The sequence below is a fragment of the Strix uralensis genome, chromosome 5 (genome assembly GCF_047716275.1).
Source record: "Strix uralensis isolate ZFMK-TIS-50842 chromosome 5, bStrUra1, whole genome shotgun sequence".
Lineage (NCBI taxonomy): Eukaryota > Metazoa > Chordata > Aves > Strigiformes > Strigidae > Strix > Strix uralensis.
The window spans coordinates 15,014,277-15,029,419 of record NC_133976.1 but is presented as its reverse complement, the minus strand read 5'-3'; the positions used below and the strand labels follow the sequence as shown (position 1 = coordinate 15,029,419).

At 36.1% G+C, this 15,143-nt stretch overlaps 1 protein-coding gene across 5 annotated transcripts in view; it reads right to left on the bottom strand.

Moving 5' to 3' along the window:
- KMT2E (lysine methyltransferase 2E (inactive)) overlaps positions 1 to 15,143 on the bottom strand; it is a 62,161-nt gene that overhangs the window by 30,384 nt on the left and 16,634 nt on the right. For all 5 annotated transcript variants that reach the window (XM_074869938.1, XM_074869934.1, XM_074869937.1 and 2 more), the window contains 5 exons: positions 14,477 to 14,661; positions 5,624 to 5,735; positions 5,044 to 5,273; positions 3,223 to 3,303; positions 2,123 to 2,181 (listed from right to left, as the gene is read on the bottom strand). In XM_074869938.1, coding sequence (XP_074726039.1) covers positions 2,123 to 2,181; positions 3,223 to 3,303; positions 5,044 to 5,273; positions 5,624 to 5,735; positions 14,477 to 14,547 — 553 coding nt within the window. In that variant the 5' untranslated portion in view covers positions 14,548 to 14,661. The remainder of the gene's footprint in view (positions 1 to 2,122; positions 2,182 to 3,222; positions 3,304 to 5,043; positions 5,274 to 5,623; positions 5,736 to 14,476; positions 14,662 to 15,143) is intronic.

Genomic DNA, 15,143 nt, shown 5'->3' with positions numbered 1-15,143 from the left:
ACAGTAAGCTGCATCAGAATTATACTTTCATACCAGAACAACAAAACCAACACCACCACATACAGCCACAGGCCCCAGTACAGTGGGCTACAAATGTTGCCAGGAAAAAGGTGGGTTATGCATAGAAGTTTAAGACTCTCACCAAATTTCCTATCATGTGAAATGTTCACTTAAAAGCTCTTTTCTTGAGGCAAACCAACTGATCTACTGCTTGCTCCCCACTATTTAGCTTTGGATGCAACATGGCTAAAATGGCAACTCTTTAGAAATCTTCATGATAAAAACTGTTATACTATATTCTCATATCTAAATGAAAAGCCCTATTACAGATAAGCCTAAAGAAAAAAGCCCTACATATATATTTACTCAAAGAACATCTAAATAATTTAATCTTACATTTAATCAAACACCTGTAACATTACTAAGTTACAAGTAACATTCTGCTGCTGTTGAATACTTAGAACATTGAATGCATATATTCAAATTGATGCCACTTCTGCTTTTCCTACTTGGAATTATCTAGGAAAATTGGCCATTTTTACTAAAGTCTCATGGTAGGAGGTGGTTACTTTAAGTCTCATTGAACCATGTAATATCAGTCAACATACAAAAAGTGCACTTAGCTAAGCAAACTTATTGGCTAAATGAAAATTATCTAGAGATGCAAGCATACATTCATTTCAAGTTATGTATTATAAATCGCAGTAATTAATATTGCACTTCAACTGAGTCTTAGTCTAAAACAAGATTAGAATTTATCCTTGTTTTTACTGTTTTGATACTTAAGATTTTACAATACCAAAGTATGTCTTTTCCTATTGAATGCATAGAGCAGATTTAAAAGACCGATCATCAGGATTAAGGAGGGCTGAACACTAATTTCAAAGGTAAAAACCTTCAGCTCCTGTTAAGATTTTAACTATCTCTCAAGTTTATAGTAAATGATCAGATAGTGCAGCTAGAAATCTTAAGTGATGACTTAAATAGCTGAGACCATCAGTTTCCCCTATCCTGTACGTAAATTCAAGTTCATCCTCAAGTATCATCATACTACTTAATGACCTCATTAACTCCAAATGAATTAAACATACTTGTTCTATTATTTTAATAAAATTATTTTTTGCTGATTCTAAATTCTAAAAAGAAAAAAAAATCTATCTAGCAGGTCAACTAAAACTTTACAAAGCAAGTTTGGTTTTGTTAAAATGAAAACAGACAAAACGAAGAATGATTGTGGTTTTCTAAATAAGTCATTAATGCCTTTAAGGGACTTACAGCAGCTTAGCACTGGGCAGCAGAAAGTGTCAACCACACCAAGCAGCACTATTAAGCCACACAGACTTCTAGGCCACATCACACACTTCAGAATTTTCTGAAGGCGTATGAAGTAGGCAGCAGAACCTTATCTACATGGTATTTTTAAAAGAAATCTTAACACACACACTTGCACGTACCCCAGTACTTCAGAGACATGATTTGAAAGTAAAACACGTTAAGTTTAAGAGGATGACTTTCTCTCAAACAGAACTCCTGACAAGTTAGGCTGGTTGAGTTTACAAATTCAGTAAGCAATAGGAGAGCTGATTTCATAAAATGTATTGTTTTAAATCTCAATTATGTAATTCTTAGAAACAGCAGTATTACCTGCTATGGAACAGTTTTAAGAGATCAGTATGAGGACATCAGTACTCTTTAATATAATGGAAAAAATGACAGAGCTGTGAAATAATTTTTTTCCAAAACTAGACTTAGTAACCCTCTCATCGCACAAGAAGAAACCTGAACCTTTTCCATCTTATCTTCAGTAGCTTACTCAAAGTAGTTTAGTTATTACAAAAGCTACATTCATTATTATGAAACTTCAACAACATTCAGATTGAATTATTCCACAACAATAAGAAAAAAGGCAGTGGTGACAACCTTTAATAAAACACGTGGAACTGCAACAATTCTGATATAATGTTACCTTAGTAACAACAAAGTCAAGTAAGAGGCATTGATTTACCAAACCTTATATGCTGAAGGCTATCAAAATTGCAGGAACTGTGTATACACTCTTAAGTCTGTACAGTTGATATATACTTATTTTACAGCAAGGGAAAAATCTTTAAGCTTTACTCACCTGACATATTTTCCCTTTTCCTTCGTTGCAACAGCACTGCCCTTTCTTTATCTAAACTCCTGAAATTAAAAAATAAATTTTATTCCATTCTTCAGACTTATGCATCAATACATTTAAGTATTACAACAGACCTTTTCACAGTTAGCACCTTCCATTGACTACTACAGAATGAACAGCAGAGTAACTGAATGTTTAGATACTTAGAAAAGCATCAGTTGTGCACTGTTCCATTCCATTGTAATGCAAAGCACATGTAAGTATCCAAATCACTTGAAAACATAACAAAATGATAGCTCAGAAGAAAGACTGACAGTTGGGCCACGGATTACAGATAAGCAGGCATTAAACCATTTTCCTGTAGATTCTTCAAAACAATCATCACAACACAATACAAAACAAATCCTCTAGGACAACAAGGTCCAAACTATTTCTCAGAAATAAAAGAATCATTTATGGGTAATTAAATTGTTCTGAACACGTATGTCTTTTATTCAGTTTATTAACAATCTGCAACATTAGTAACAGGTAGCATTTTACTCTACATCCCAGGACAACTATGATGACAGTCAGGTATAATCTACCTACCACACAGTCAGAACAAAATGCCCTCCTTGTCACGTCATACGACTTCAAGTTTGAGGGGGGCACAAAAAGTACTCATTCCAGAGCAAGACATCCTCCAAATGAGCACTGCAGGATACTGGGATGGGGCCATAAAAACTAAAGACACTGAGATATACTGGTGGGGCAGCTGACCCGAAAACACTGCTGTTAAGGGTTCTCAGTGTACGACAATGATGAAAGGAAATACGGAATGGACTGTCTATGTATCGGTCAGCCTGAGAAAGGATCCAGGAGTCATTATTGTTTTGGTGTTTCAAGGGTTTATCCCTGCTGCCTAGTGAGGTGAAACAATGACTACTGTGAAGAAGGGAATGGAGACTGGTAAGATCATCTGCATCAGAAACGTAGCTCCTTTAACTGGTATTGTCAGGATTATGCTACATGGTCTGTGTTTTATCTGTTGGTTGTTCCACTGCCACATCTTTTTATGTTTTCTAATCGTTCTAGTTATTTTGAGTTCAGACCAAACTACTCACCTTGGTTGACAACGTTCACACAGATATATGTCAGGAATATGCTGCCTGTCAATCCCCATGCAGTCAATGTGCTGCCAGACACTTCAAAAGAAAAAAAAAGAACAAAAAACAACTTTTAAGTACCATTTTTAAAATTATGTGCATAACATATACAGGGAGAGAGCGCCATTCTTTTTTTCATCATGATCTTTACTCAGATTGAATACTGTCTAAAACTACATCTCAATCACTGTCTTCACCACTCTGCTAGCTGATTCTCTATTCCACTGATCACTGCAATTCCAATCTCGTGGCTGTCTCCTGGTGTCTCTCTGCTTCTGTAGACTCATTTTTCCTCTTGGAAATTTTTCTAACACTGGAAATAAAAAATGGTAAATTATCACAATAGAGAACAAGATAGAGACAAAGGCCCTCAGTAACAAGGCTTATGCTTTACATAGTAACAGGAGTTTTATTTTTAAACAAAATTATTCCATTTCCTTTTATAAACATATATTAAAATATTATTTTTATCTATAAAAATATATGTACAACTATATGGGTTTATTTACTTATGTATTTTAATAGAATTTATTTACTTATGTATTTTTTAATTATTTTAAAAGAAAATTTTATACACACCCCCCACATGACTGGTAGCACTCTTGTGCAGCACAGGAAGAACTTCAACTGCTTCCCACAGTCAGGGAAGCGAGGCTGCTTGCTAGACTGAAGGCTAACCTAGGACAGCAGTTTATGCTCATCCCCACACTGCTAGAAGGAACTGGGACACAAAAACTGTTGTTATCTTCCCACTTGTGAATTTATCACAACTCTCTCCAACTCCTCCCAGACAATCTCTTCTTCAAAAGAAGCGGACTCTACCTAACTGGTGACTGCCTACAGCTCCACTGCTCAAAGAGTATCTAAATACATTTCAAAATAAGGGAAAAGGTTATCAGAAACAAGGACCATCAAAAAATTTAATAACAAGCTTGTTATGTAAGCAGACAGAGCTCAAATTAATGTTTTAATTAGCTGTAACAATCATTTTACAAATACACAACAATCTAAAATTCAGCAGCGCTCATTAAGCATATTGAATCTACACAGGCTAGTATCAAGGAAATGCAGAAACATGAGATTTGCCTTCTCCTGTTAAGTATATCAGCTCTAAAAATGTCTAAGCTCATTTTTCCAAGTCCAAGTGTTTAATAGTACCCACTTATTTTACTATTATCAAGTAGGTGCTTAAGCATGAACACAGAAGTTTAAACATTTAACTTCAGCTTCTCCAGTAACAATCTAGGCTAGTCTTTTCATAGTTATTAAAATTCTTAAAACTATGGCCTTTGAAAATTAAGAGTTCTTATCAGGAAGATCATGCACAGAGAAACCAGTATTTGAGAAGTTTCTTTCAGATTATTTTGCATCCTGCAGCTTACTTGACTTACATATACATAATTTATTAAGATGCTTTACTACTCAGTACATGCAGATTAAGAACCAATCCCTAGTTCTTTATTTCACCATTCTAACAAATAACTTGGGCAAAATACTGAAGAGATATCCTTTTTAGAAGGGAAAAATATATTCCCTTATTAAGCAGCAATGCACAAGTAAAGAATAGTCAAGACAGACTGGAATGAAGTATAAAATACTCACTGGCCTTAACCAACTACCTTGACTATTAGAAAGTCATACAACCTTCAAACACTGTTTTGATGGAAGGAAATTTCCTATGACTCAACTTAATTAAAACACCATTTAGTTACACTATTTCCAGTGCAATTTGAAGTTTTAAGTAAGTTTTACCTTTTAAATTAATTTAATATTCATTACCTGCATTTGTCACAACAGATCATATATCCATCATCATGTGTAAAGCCACAAATGCATCTGGTAATATCAGTTCCATAGCTTCCATCCTCTGACGTACTGATGGTAGTAGCACTGGAGGTTTCATCAAAGTTGGGAGTGGTAAATATGCCTACTTCATTCTTGCTTATAAGCACTGATGGAGGAGGAGAAGCTGGAGGCGTTGGAGGAGGCCGAGCACCATAGTTATGGTCCTAGATTTTTGTTGAAAGAGAAATTACAGCTCTTAAGTGTTCATTCATACACTGTTAGTTATTTAAGCCAAAGTGTAAGAATTCACTTCGTAAAGAACTTCAGAGACTTTTTATATTTTAGTAATAGTTTACAATTTTGTTTCTGTCATGGCTTGTTCTTGTTTTCTACCTTCTCAACTATGTTTTACAAGTGCACTATGTTCTGTATTCTGCTTCCAATCAACCATCTTTAGTCAACTTATCCAACTCCAAATAAAATCTAAAAATATAAGCATGAATCAGTTTTTCCAGTTAAGAACAGCAGATTTTACATAATCTCTTTTATACAGAATACTTAGCATGAAACTTACTGCATAGGGCAAACCAATGTAACTGTGTGAATGCGAGCTGCTGGTATACAACTGGTGCGGATAACTGTTCGATTTTTCAACTACCACAGGGCTAGCTTCTACAGATTCTGGTCTGCAAGGCAAAAGACAGAAGAAGAATAAATGCGATTAATGTGTAATTTAATTAAGGGTCTGGAGCACAAGTCTTACGAGGAACGGCTGAGGGAACTGGGTTGTTTAGTCTGGAGGAGAGGAGGCTGAGGGGAGACCTCATCGCCCTCTACAACTACTTGAAAGGAGGTTGCAGAGAGAACTGGGGATGAGTCTCTTTAACCAAGTAACAAGCGATAGGACAAGAGGGAATGGCCTCAAGTTGCACCAGTGAAGGTTTAGGCTGGATATTAGGAAGTATTTCTTTACAGAACGGGTTGTTAGGTGTTGGAATGGGCTGCCCAGGGCGGTGGTGGAGTCCCCATCCCTGGACGTGTTTAAGAGTCACATCGACAAAGCACTGAGGGATATGGTGTAGTTGAGAACTGCCAGTGTTAGGTTAATGGTTGGACTAGATGATCTTCAAGGTCCTTTCCAACCTTGATGATTCTGTGATTTATATTAATAAGTTACAGGTACTTGTTGCACAACTTCTAATTAATTGTTTGCTGATCCTTTTTAAAGGACCACACCCCCAATGGCCCCCTCACCTCACCCCCCCCCCCCCAAAAAGAAGAAAAAAGAAACCCAACCCTCCTCTTTCATTTAAAATGAAGCTTCCAGAGTGGCAGAAAACATATGCCTCTGTAGAGTTACAACATTTCTCCACAAAACTGCATGCTGAATCATGTGACATAAGCTGCAACTCTGGGACAGAAAAGAGTGTTACACCCTTTGTCAGGGAGTCATCAGTTTGTGTGCCCAAGTCTGTAGAGCTGTAACAGAAGCTGCAGAAAGGACTTCAGCTTAATTATGAGAAAAGATAGAAGCAGTAATTCAGGGAGCTGCAAACTGATACAGCCCTGCACTACTACCAATCCTACTCAATTCTGCAAAGACATCTAGTGGCAGCATTAGTGCACCACCTGCAACCATGCATACGAACCAGTATTCAAGGCAGCAGAGTACTGTTTCTACAAACAGAAACTGTAAGTAGCACAATTCTATCTAAAAAAGGCAGTTTATCGATTTATCTTTAAATAGAAAGAAAAAAAATGATAAAAATTTGCAAGAGAAGGTTTTGTAGTGAAAGGCAGTGACTTCTTTAATATACAATCTATGATTTATATGCACTACACCACAACATGCAAGACAGGAAAGATAAAGGAATACTAAACCAAGATCTTTTTGACTACAAGAAATTATACTTCTATTGTCTTTCCTCAGCAGTTATATTCACGTGTGCATACATACACATACTCTCACTTTTAGCCAGTAACTTGTAGCTTTTTCATTGCACCATATGATTCCACCACACCAGAACAAACTTCAAATGAACCCAGTTATTTAAACTGGTTTTGGTTTTTTGTTTTTTGGTTGGTTTTGGGTTTTGGTTTTTTTTTTTTTTTTTTTACACTGAAAGACAAGGCAAAATATCAATATCTAAAATTGAAGTGGCTTTTGACTCCCATCGCAAACCAAGCCTGGTTTACTTTTCTGATTTTAGTTTTACTATGCATGAAGTCTATTTTGTATCACAAATATCTTAATTCCTTGAATTGATGTTTTAAATGAAGTTGGTATTTCTGAATCTTAAGATAGATATCAGTGTTTTTTCTTAAACATTAAGATATTAAATAGAGCCTTTTTTGTTATGCCATGAAGTGATACTAGCTTGATTCAAAAGGACACCAGCAACTTACATTTGTTGGAAACATTTTTTGTAAGAATATAGTTAAACATTAGCTTTCTGAAAACAATATACAGTATTTTCATGTCTACTTGAAAGTGTCCCACTAACATTTTTGGTGGCTCATTTCTTCCTACTAACTCTTCCCAATGTGAGGTGATAAAACTGTTTAAAAACACTAGTTAAAAACACTGCTTAGTGAAGACTTTAGTTTCTAGAGTCCAAAGAAAAAACAACTTTTTTAAAACACTGATGTCTCTAACAGTCACCAGATGCATATTGTTAGACAGTGAGCAAACACGAGAGCACAAATCACTTGAACTACTACCATTAGAAATACAACTTCTGACTAACATGAGACAAAACCCAACTCTGACAACACTTGCCCTTCCTTACCTCATAAACCCAGAAAAATCCTCATTCATTCTCTCACACTACTTCTCAACTTGAAAATAATTTTATTCAGTTTGTTAGAATTATCTTCTAGAAGCAGTTCAGAATTTATAAGTTTCAAACCCATGACAAAAAAAAAACAACAGAAGAAAAGCTGTGCCTTTCCAACAGGTTTGCTTTTACCTATTTACTGACATAAAGCATTTGGGCAGTAATCATACACCATTAATGTCATCCAGTTAACCCTTCTGACTATCTAGCCTATCAAAATGCCAATGAATGAGGCATTGACTATCCATACATCATGGCCAGGACAGAAATTAACTTACTTTTCTCCAGTTCAAAAGGGTCTTGACCACTGTATTGCTTCTACTGCTGTTCTTCAACATTTATCAAATGGGACAAGCAGTAGCATAGTTACTCTTACTATGCATTCAATGCTTAACCTAGGTCATCTTGTTTGCTTCAGTATATGGAAAACACTCAGTTTTCAGAGCAGGAAGACTTACTGATACAGGACAGGGGGGAATTCAGGTACAATCCATCCTTCAGCAATGCCACAATTAATTTAGGAAAGTTTCCTTCATTAAAAATAAATATTACCATGACCTAAATACCAGATACTTCAACATGGGAGCACTTAGTGAAAGACACCAGAATGGAAATGTCCTAAAAAGAGAGGTCATGCATATTTCATCAACTGACTATAAGAATTAAAAAGTTATTCTAAATCTCTCGCAAAATACGAGGCAAGACAATACACCCTACTCCCTAAATCCATTTCTACCTACTCTAGCAATTTATAAACCACTTAAGAGAACCAAGTTTAATATTTAGAGGCGTAACAGTTGTGGGAAGCAGAAGCATTAAGCTTCCAAAAACAAAATACAAAAAACAAATGCATTTATCCCCAACTACTTTAATACTCATAAAACAGATTCAAAGTACAGGGAAAAAAACACAGGTTTACTTGAGCCAGGAAAGTCAGGAAAAGGGTGAGAGAAAATTAAGTGAGACACAGAGACGATTAAATCTTTGTATTTAAAAAGTTTTAATGTAAGTACAAAATTAGACCAGAATCAGCTTTCAGCAAAGCTTTTTTCAAATCCTTATCCAGGATTGCCACAAATACATCTTTAAATTATAGAAGATGCTCACCAGAGCTTTGAACGTAACTGTTACTGTTCCATTTATCCACTCAAATCCTAGACTGGGGTGGGAAACAGTGTGGAGAAGACTGAAAAATATGGGAAGGAAGTGGTGGAGCACTCAGTGAAACTAGAAACCAATCATTGTAGGTTTCCTTTACAATCAATAGAAGAGTGATACTCATCCCATAAGCAGTACAGATTGAGTATCATTTCTCCACAGAACTACAGACAACCTTCTATCTTTGGCAGACAGGTCTGTCAACACTTTAATATGCCCTTCACCAAATTCCTTGTTACCCCTCTTCTGTCCACCATGTGTATGACCCTGACCTTAAACAGAAAACACACTCTCTATACTGTTAATTTGTCCCAAGGTCAAGGCCTTCTTCTCAAACAGGCATCTCAGAATCAGAGTTTTGTGAAGGAATATCTCTGGGTAAAATATTTAACTGTACAGCTGATTAAAGCGTGAGATACCACTTAATTTAAAAATCAATTTTAAAAAAAATTTTACAAGTAGCAAGGCAATAACCACTGTATTATAGACATCCACCCTAATCTCACCACTGGCATTCTTATGGGCATCCCAAAAAGCAAGTTTTCAGGAAGAAAAAGTGTAAGCATTCAGATCAGAAAGAACACGATGAAGTTTTCCTTGCTTGTAGTTTTGAACATAAGCCAGTTCTGTAACAGACTGAGTTACTAAGCTTGTCAGTCTTCTGAGCATACCACACTTTTCAGCTTCACCTCAAACAACTGCACCCTTAGTGTCTAACTAAGGGAGATATTTATGGTATTTTTAGTTTTCATCAAAACTGAAATGTTTGTATTACAATGTAGTATATTTGAAGTTAGACCAAACTCCTAATATCACGCCCTAAAATAAACAAATACTACCATGATAAACTGACCATGATGTTTTGCTAAAATATCATATGTATTTGTTAAGTCTTGTGGTTACCAATTCAAAACAGTGCAAAGTATTCACAAGGAACAAAATAAAAATCACCACAAAAAAAAGTTTCCCCCATGCTCTTAGGCTGCAAGGATTTAAGACATTCCTGTAATTTGAAAACAAGAACATAGTATTTTCTCAAATTAATAGAAAAAGCAAAAGGTACTGTATTTTTTAAAACCCCCTCAATTTTTGTTCTGCAAGTGAAAAAACTCTCATGATCTGTGTCATTTCCTACTGTTCATATTTAAAAATACAATGCCAACTGAAAATATTCTGCATGTCGCCAGCAGATGGCATTAGTGAAAAATTAAATAAGCAACACATGAGACCAGACAGTTTAGAAAAACTCAGCCTCTACAAGCTTACAGTTAACCTATATTAAGGGAATCAACTATCATTCTAAGCAACAGTCAATTCTTCTTTACAATTCCTGTCCCCTCTACCCCATTCCTTTTAAATACTGTTTTGTCTCTGGCCATGTAATTAAAAAAAAAAAAAAAAAAAAAAGAGCTGTTTTTGTCAAACACCCAAAATTCAATCAGGCCTTCGAATTTGGTGCCATCAACCACTTCTATAAAAATGTAGGTATTCAAATGGGAAAAAAAATCTCACTAAAATTAAAACTTTCAAAGGCAGGAGGGTATCCAAGCTTCAGGCTACAAAAACTAAGCTAACAGTACTTCCTGAAAACATTTGTCAAAACTCTAAATGAAACCTCTTGCTTCCAAGCATACTTCAGCAGCAATCTGCCATATGCCAGTCTGACAGGTCTAATTTTCAAGGAATTCAGGTTTCGTTTCCCTTTGCACCAGCACACCTGAGCAGTAACTGGCTGAAGGTCAGCTCAGATAAAGGAACGCAATATATTCTGTATGAAAAACAGTATTTTCTATTTCAAGACACCTCATCTAACGAAACACAACTGATGGGCTTCACTACCTAGACAAAGAACTGAGCACTACTTCTGTACCAGAGTGGGTTCTGCTACCTAAGCATCTCGAAGCAGGCCCTGCAAGTACAGGCTGGCCCAATACCATCTGTAGGAATTGGCAAGCTTCCCACTGTCCTAAAATACTTTTTAAAAAAAATAAAAATCTGTTTCAACAGTCATAGGAGGATAGGTTTTCATTTATTTAAGACTACAACAATGTTCATGATCTTTTCTCCTGGATACTGAACTCAATACAGTGATTCATATAATGTCATGGTTAGGTTCATTATACAGGTCTTCTCTCTAAAAAAAACCATATACAGCTATTAAAAACAGGAGAGCAGTACCATCAATGGCATTTCCTAATGTGTAATTTATACTCATGCTCTCAGCTAGACTAATGCTCTCTTTAATCGGGAAGCACATTTTGAACCTTCCAAAATGGCTGGCTCTGCTTACTACTACAAGGTCTTTAAGAGTAGGAAGTCAGGCATATTCATCTTCAGTAAGCCTTTTAACAAAGGCAAAACATACATGTGTTCTAACTACTACGGCACTATGAAGATCAATCCACCACTGGAGAGCTCACTTAGGTACAAGGTAACATAGAATATAGACTATTTCACCCAATTTTTAAGACATTCAAACCTTTTAGTAAGAGCTACTCTCCACACAGCCATTTGTCACAATTAAAATAATGTTAAATTATGATCACATCAACTGTCTCTCTTTTCAATAGGCTTATCCCTTAGTTTGAAGCATAAGGAAAAAATCTCTCAGCCCTAACAGACTGCACTAAGCTGAGTCTTTTCCTGGTCTGCTCTTCCTACATAACCAGGTTTGCCATTCCCCCGTCCTTGTGTCTGCTCATGCTCATGCTTCAGCAACTGATGAAGCAATATCAGACCTGAAAGTCACAGTGAAGAAATCCCAACTCCTCCCTCTTGGGAAAACCCCAGAACTTGCTCAAAGACAATCTATGATCACTATCAATACAACCTATATTCAACATGCTACTCTCCAGAAGAAAACATATAAAGGCCATGTAAGTCACATAGTGACAGAAAAGGTTTACAAACTGCGTATGCTGGTAAATTAGGGACACACCTTCCTATCACACCATGTTAGACAGTGACACGGCTTTTAAATCAGTGTAAGCCAATCATGCAACTACACAGTTTTTCACCATCGGTACGGTGAGATCATAGACTCATAGCACGGTTTGGATTAGAAGGGACCTTAAAGATCATCTAGTTCCAATCCCCCTGCCATGGGCAGGGACACCTTCCACTAGACCAGGTTGCTCAAAAGCCCCGTCCAACCTGGCCTTGAACACTGACAGGGAGGGGGCAGCCACAGCTTCTCTGGGCAACCTGTTCCAGTGCCTCACCACTCTCACAGTAAAGAACTTCTTTATACCTGATCTAAATCTACCCCCTTTCAGTTTAAAAGCGTTTCCCCTTATCCCATCTCTACACCGCCTGACAAAGAGTCCCTCCCCATCTTTCCTGTAGGCCCCCTGCAAGTACTGGAAGGCTGCTCTAAGGTCAATACAAGAATTAATCTAATTGTTAACAGTCACTTAACATCTGAAGAAAAGCAGTTCCTAACTGGATCACCATGCCACAGTATCAAGCAAAGAACACACTGTGAACTCTATCTTGTTTATACTGTCAACCATATTTATTTATTTAAAATTCAGCATGGCATGCTGTGTCTGCAAGGAATGTCAGCAACCTGGGGAATCAGTATCTTCTCTAAACAGAAGAGAAAACCACAGGAAAAGATAATGAAAAGAGCTGTGAACGGGGTCACTCAAGTTAAACACTAGTTTCCTTGGTGCAGAAAACTTTATGATATGAAAGATCAACAAAACAACTTCAAAAATTTAATGTGAAAAAAGCTTCAAACTGCAAATTTTTGGTTTTCCTCAGATAAATGGTGCAAAGTTAGAATAGCCTCATACTTAACTGAAAGCATAGAGAGAAACAGAGAAACCTCCCTTTAAAAAACTGCTCAAGATTTCTGCTCTCAGTGCATACCATTTCTTTCAAAGTTTGGAAGGAAAGCCATTTGCTTCTTAAATGGAGTAATATTATTTAGCACACGCACTCAAGCAAAGACTGCATGTAAGCTATTTAAATTCATGTTAGTTATTCAATGCACCTGTTAAATGAAGGACCACTTTATGAAGTTTATTTTTGATTTACGCAAGATTTCAAGCATGTATGTAAAATAAGTCTAACCCATTGCTTCAGTATCTAAAACAAGCAAATGTATTTTTGTGATAACCAAAGATAGGGAAAATCTTTAACGTTATTACAGAAAGGCTCAGAGGAAGGCAAAGAGTAACAGCATCTCAAGCGGTTAAAACAAACAAACCAAAACCCAATTTAATACAAATGATGAATTTAACAATTTTTATTAGATCTAAGAAATTAACTGGGTTTTTTTTCCCCACATGTATATGCAAAGAAGTATACAAGATTCACAGTGGCTTACACAAACTCTTTTGATATTTAAGCTTTAGCATCTTTTGACACCCACCTCTTCTCAAAAAGCTCACCTGTCATATATGCTACTAATGCAAAACCGACAGCGCGGGGAAAAAAAAAATCCAGATACTATTCTGAAACATACAGAGCTCAGCAGGATGATGTACCCAAGTACACTGGTGGAAGTACTTGTAACACCACCTTGGTCTTTTACCTCTCAAAGAACTAAGTTGTCCAAAGTGCTATTTCTCCTCTCATAACATTCGACAGCCAGGTTGATACTACACACATGGGAAGATGTTTGTTTGACAGGAAAAATCACCAGAGATCAACAACACCTAAACTCTAGCCTATTGATACTCTAGATTCCAACACCACTAAAGGAAAAAAAAACCCAACACACAGCAAAAAAACAAACCAAACAACCCCCTCCCAAAACAAACAAACCCGCCCCCCCAAAACCCCACAAACCCTGCACCCCAAAACCCAGAAATTCACTATGCTTATTTCATGCAAAGGAAGAGTTTCTTGCAAATCAGGATTTCATTCGCTCTTTGTAAACATTTATACACAGTTACTAACTGAAATGAATCATTAACAACTGAATTTCTACTAGCTTTTCAATAGAAAATACCTTTCTGAAGACATGGTATTAGACAATTAAGCTATGCCGTCAACTTTCCGAAATAAAGGCACCCTTGTCTAATTACTATTACTTTCATGCAATCTATGACACCAAATTAATTTACCTTTCTAACATGGGAAACTGAAAATATTTTTTTACATGTAGTTAAAAGGAAACTGAAATGGCAAAATACTTTAAGCATGAGAAACAAACCAGGCAGCATCTGTTATTTCTCAGTCTGATAAGCAAGAAAAATATGTATCTGTAGAACAGTTTAGCTTTTCTCCTTTGCACTCCCTGAAGAGGAAGGAACTGACTTAAGAATAAAGTGACAGTTATTACTTTAAGTAATTAAAGATTCAACAAAACTAAGGAGACACCAAAGTCCTATCCAACTGTATTCAAAAAATACACACTAGGGAAAAATAATAATAATAAAAAAAGAGATAAGAAAACTTACAAATTATGTTCACATACTTACTCTGAGCCTGCAGCCATTTCCAAATAAGAAGTATCTGCTGTATCAACCCCCAATGGGATCACTATGCTCATGACGTTCGTTTCTGATAAATTCGATTACTACGGAGTCCTATGCATTGGTATCCAAAACACTGGGGCATGCCAGCCACAGTGCTCATTGCAAACATCTAAGTGCATCCACAAACCCTGTTAAAAAAAACCAAAACACAACAAAAAAGCAGAAGATGGAGTCAGTTTGTTTTAAAACCAGGCAATATTACATTACTTTTTTTTTTTAAATAATCACTTTTATCTGTCACAATGATTTCATCGGTTTTATTTTACACAAACAAAAAGAAAACATTCAATCTTCTGTAAGAGTTGTTAACTTCAAATACAATTATTTTAAGAATGTGACAATCTTAAGGCCTGAACTTCAAATAATTACAAATGGACAAAATTACTATCATTTAAATAGGTGATCAAAAAAATTATTTATCACATTCAGTGAGGTAACAAAGATTCACTTTATGGCAGACTTACTGAATGTGAACTACATTTGCCTACTGCTCTATGTTGTCAGAGCCCAGCTGCTGTACCTTTCAACAGAAACCTGGTTACAGAATTTTTCAAGTATTTCTTACAGAGCATTGTTCACTTTTGTTTTGCACTTTAAAAAAACCAACTTT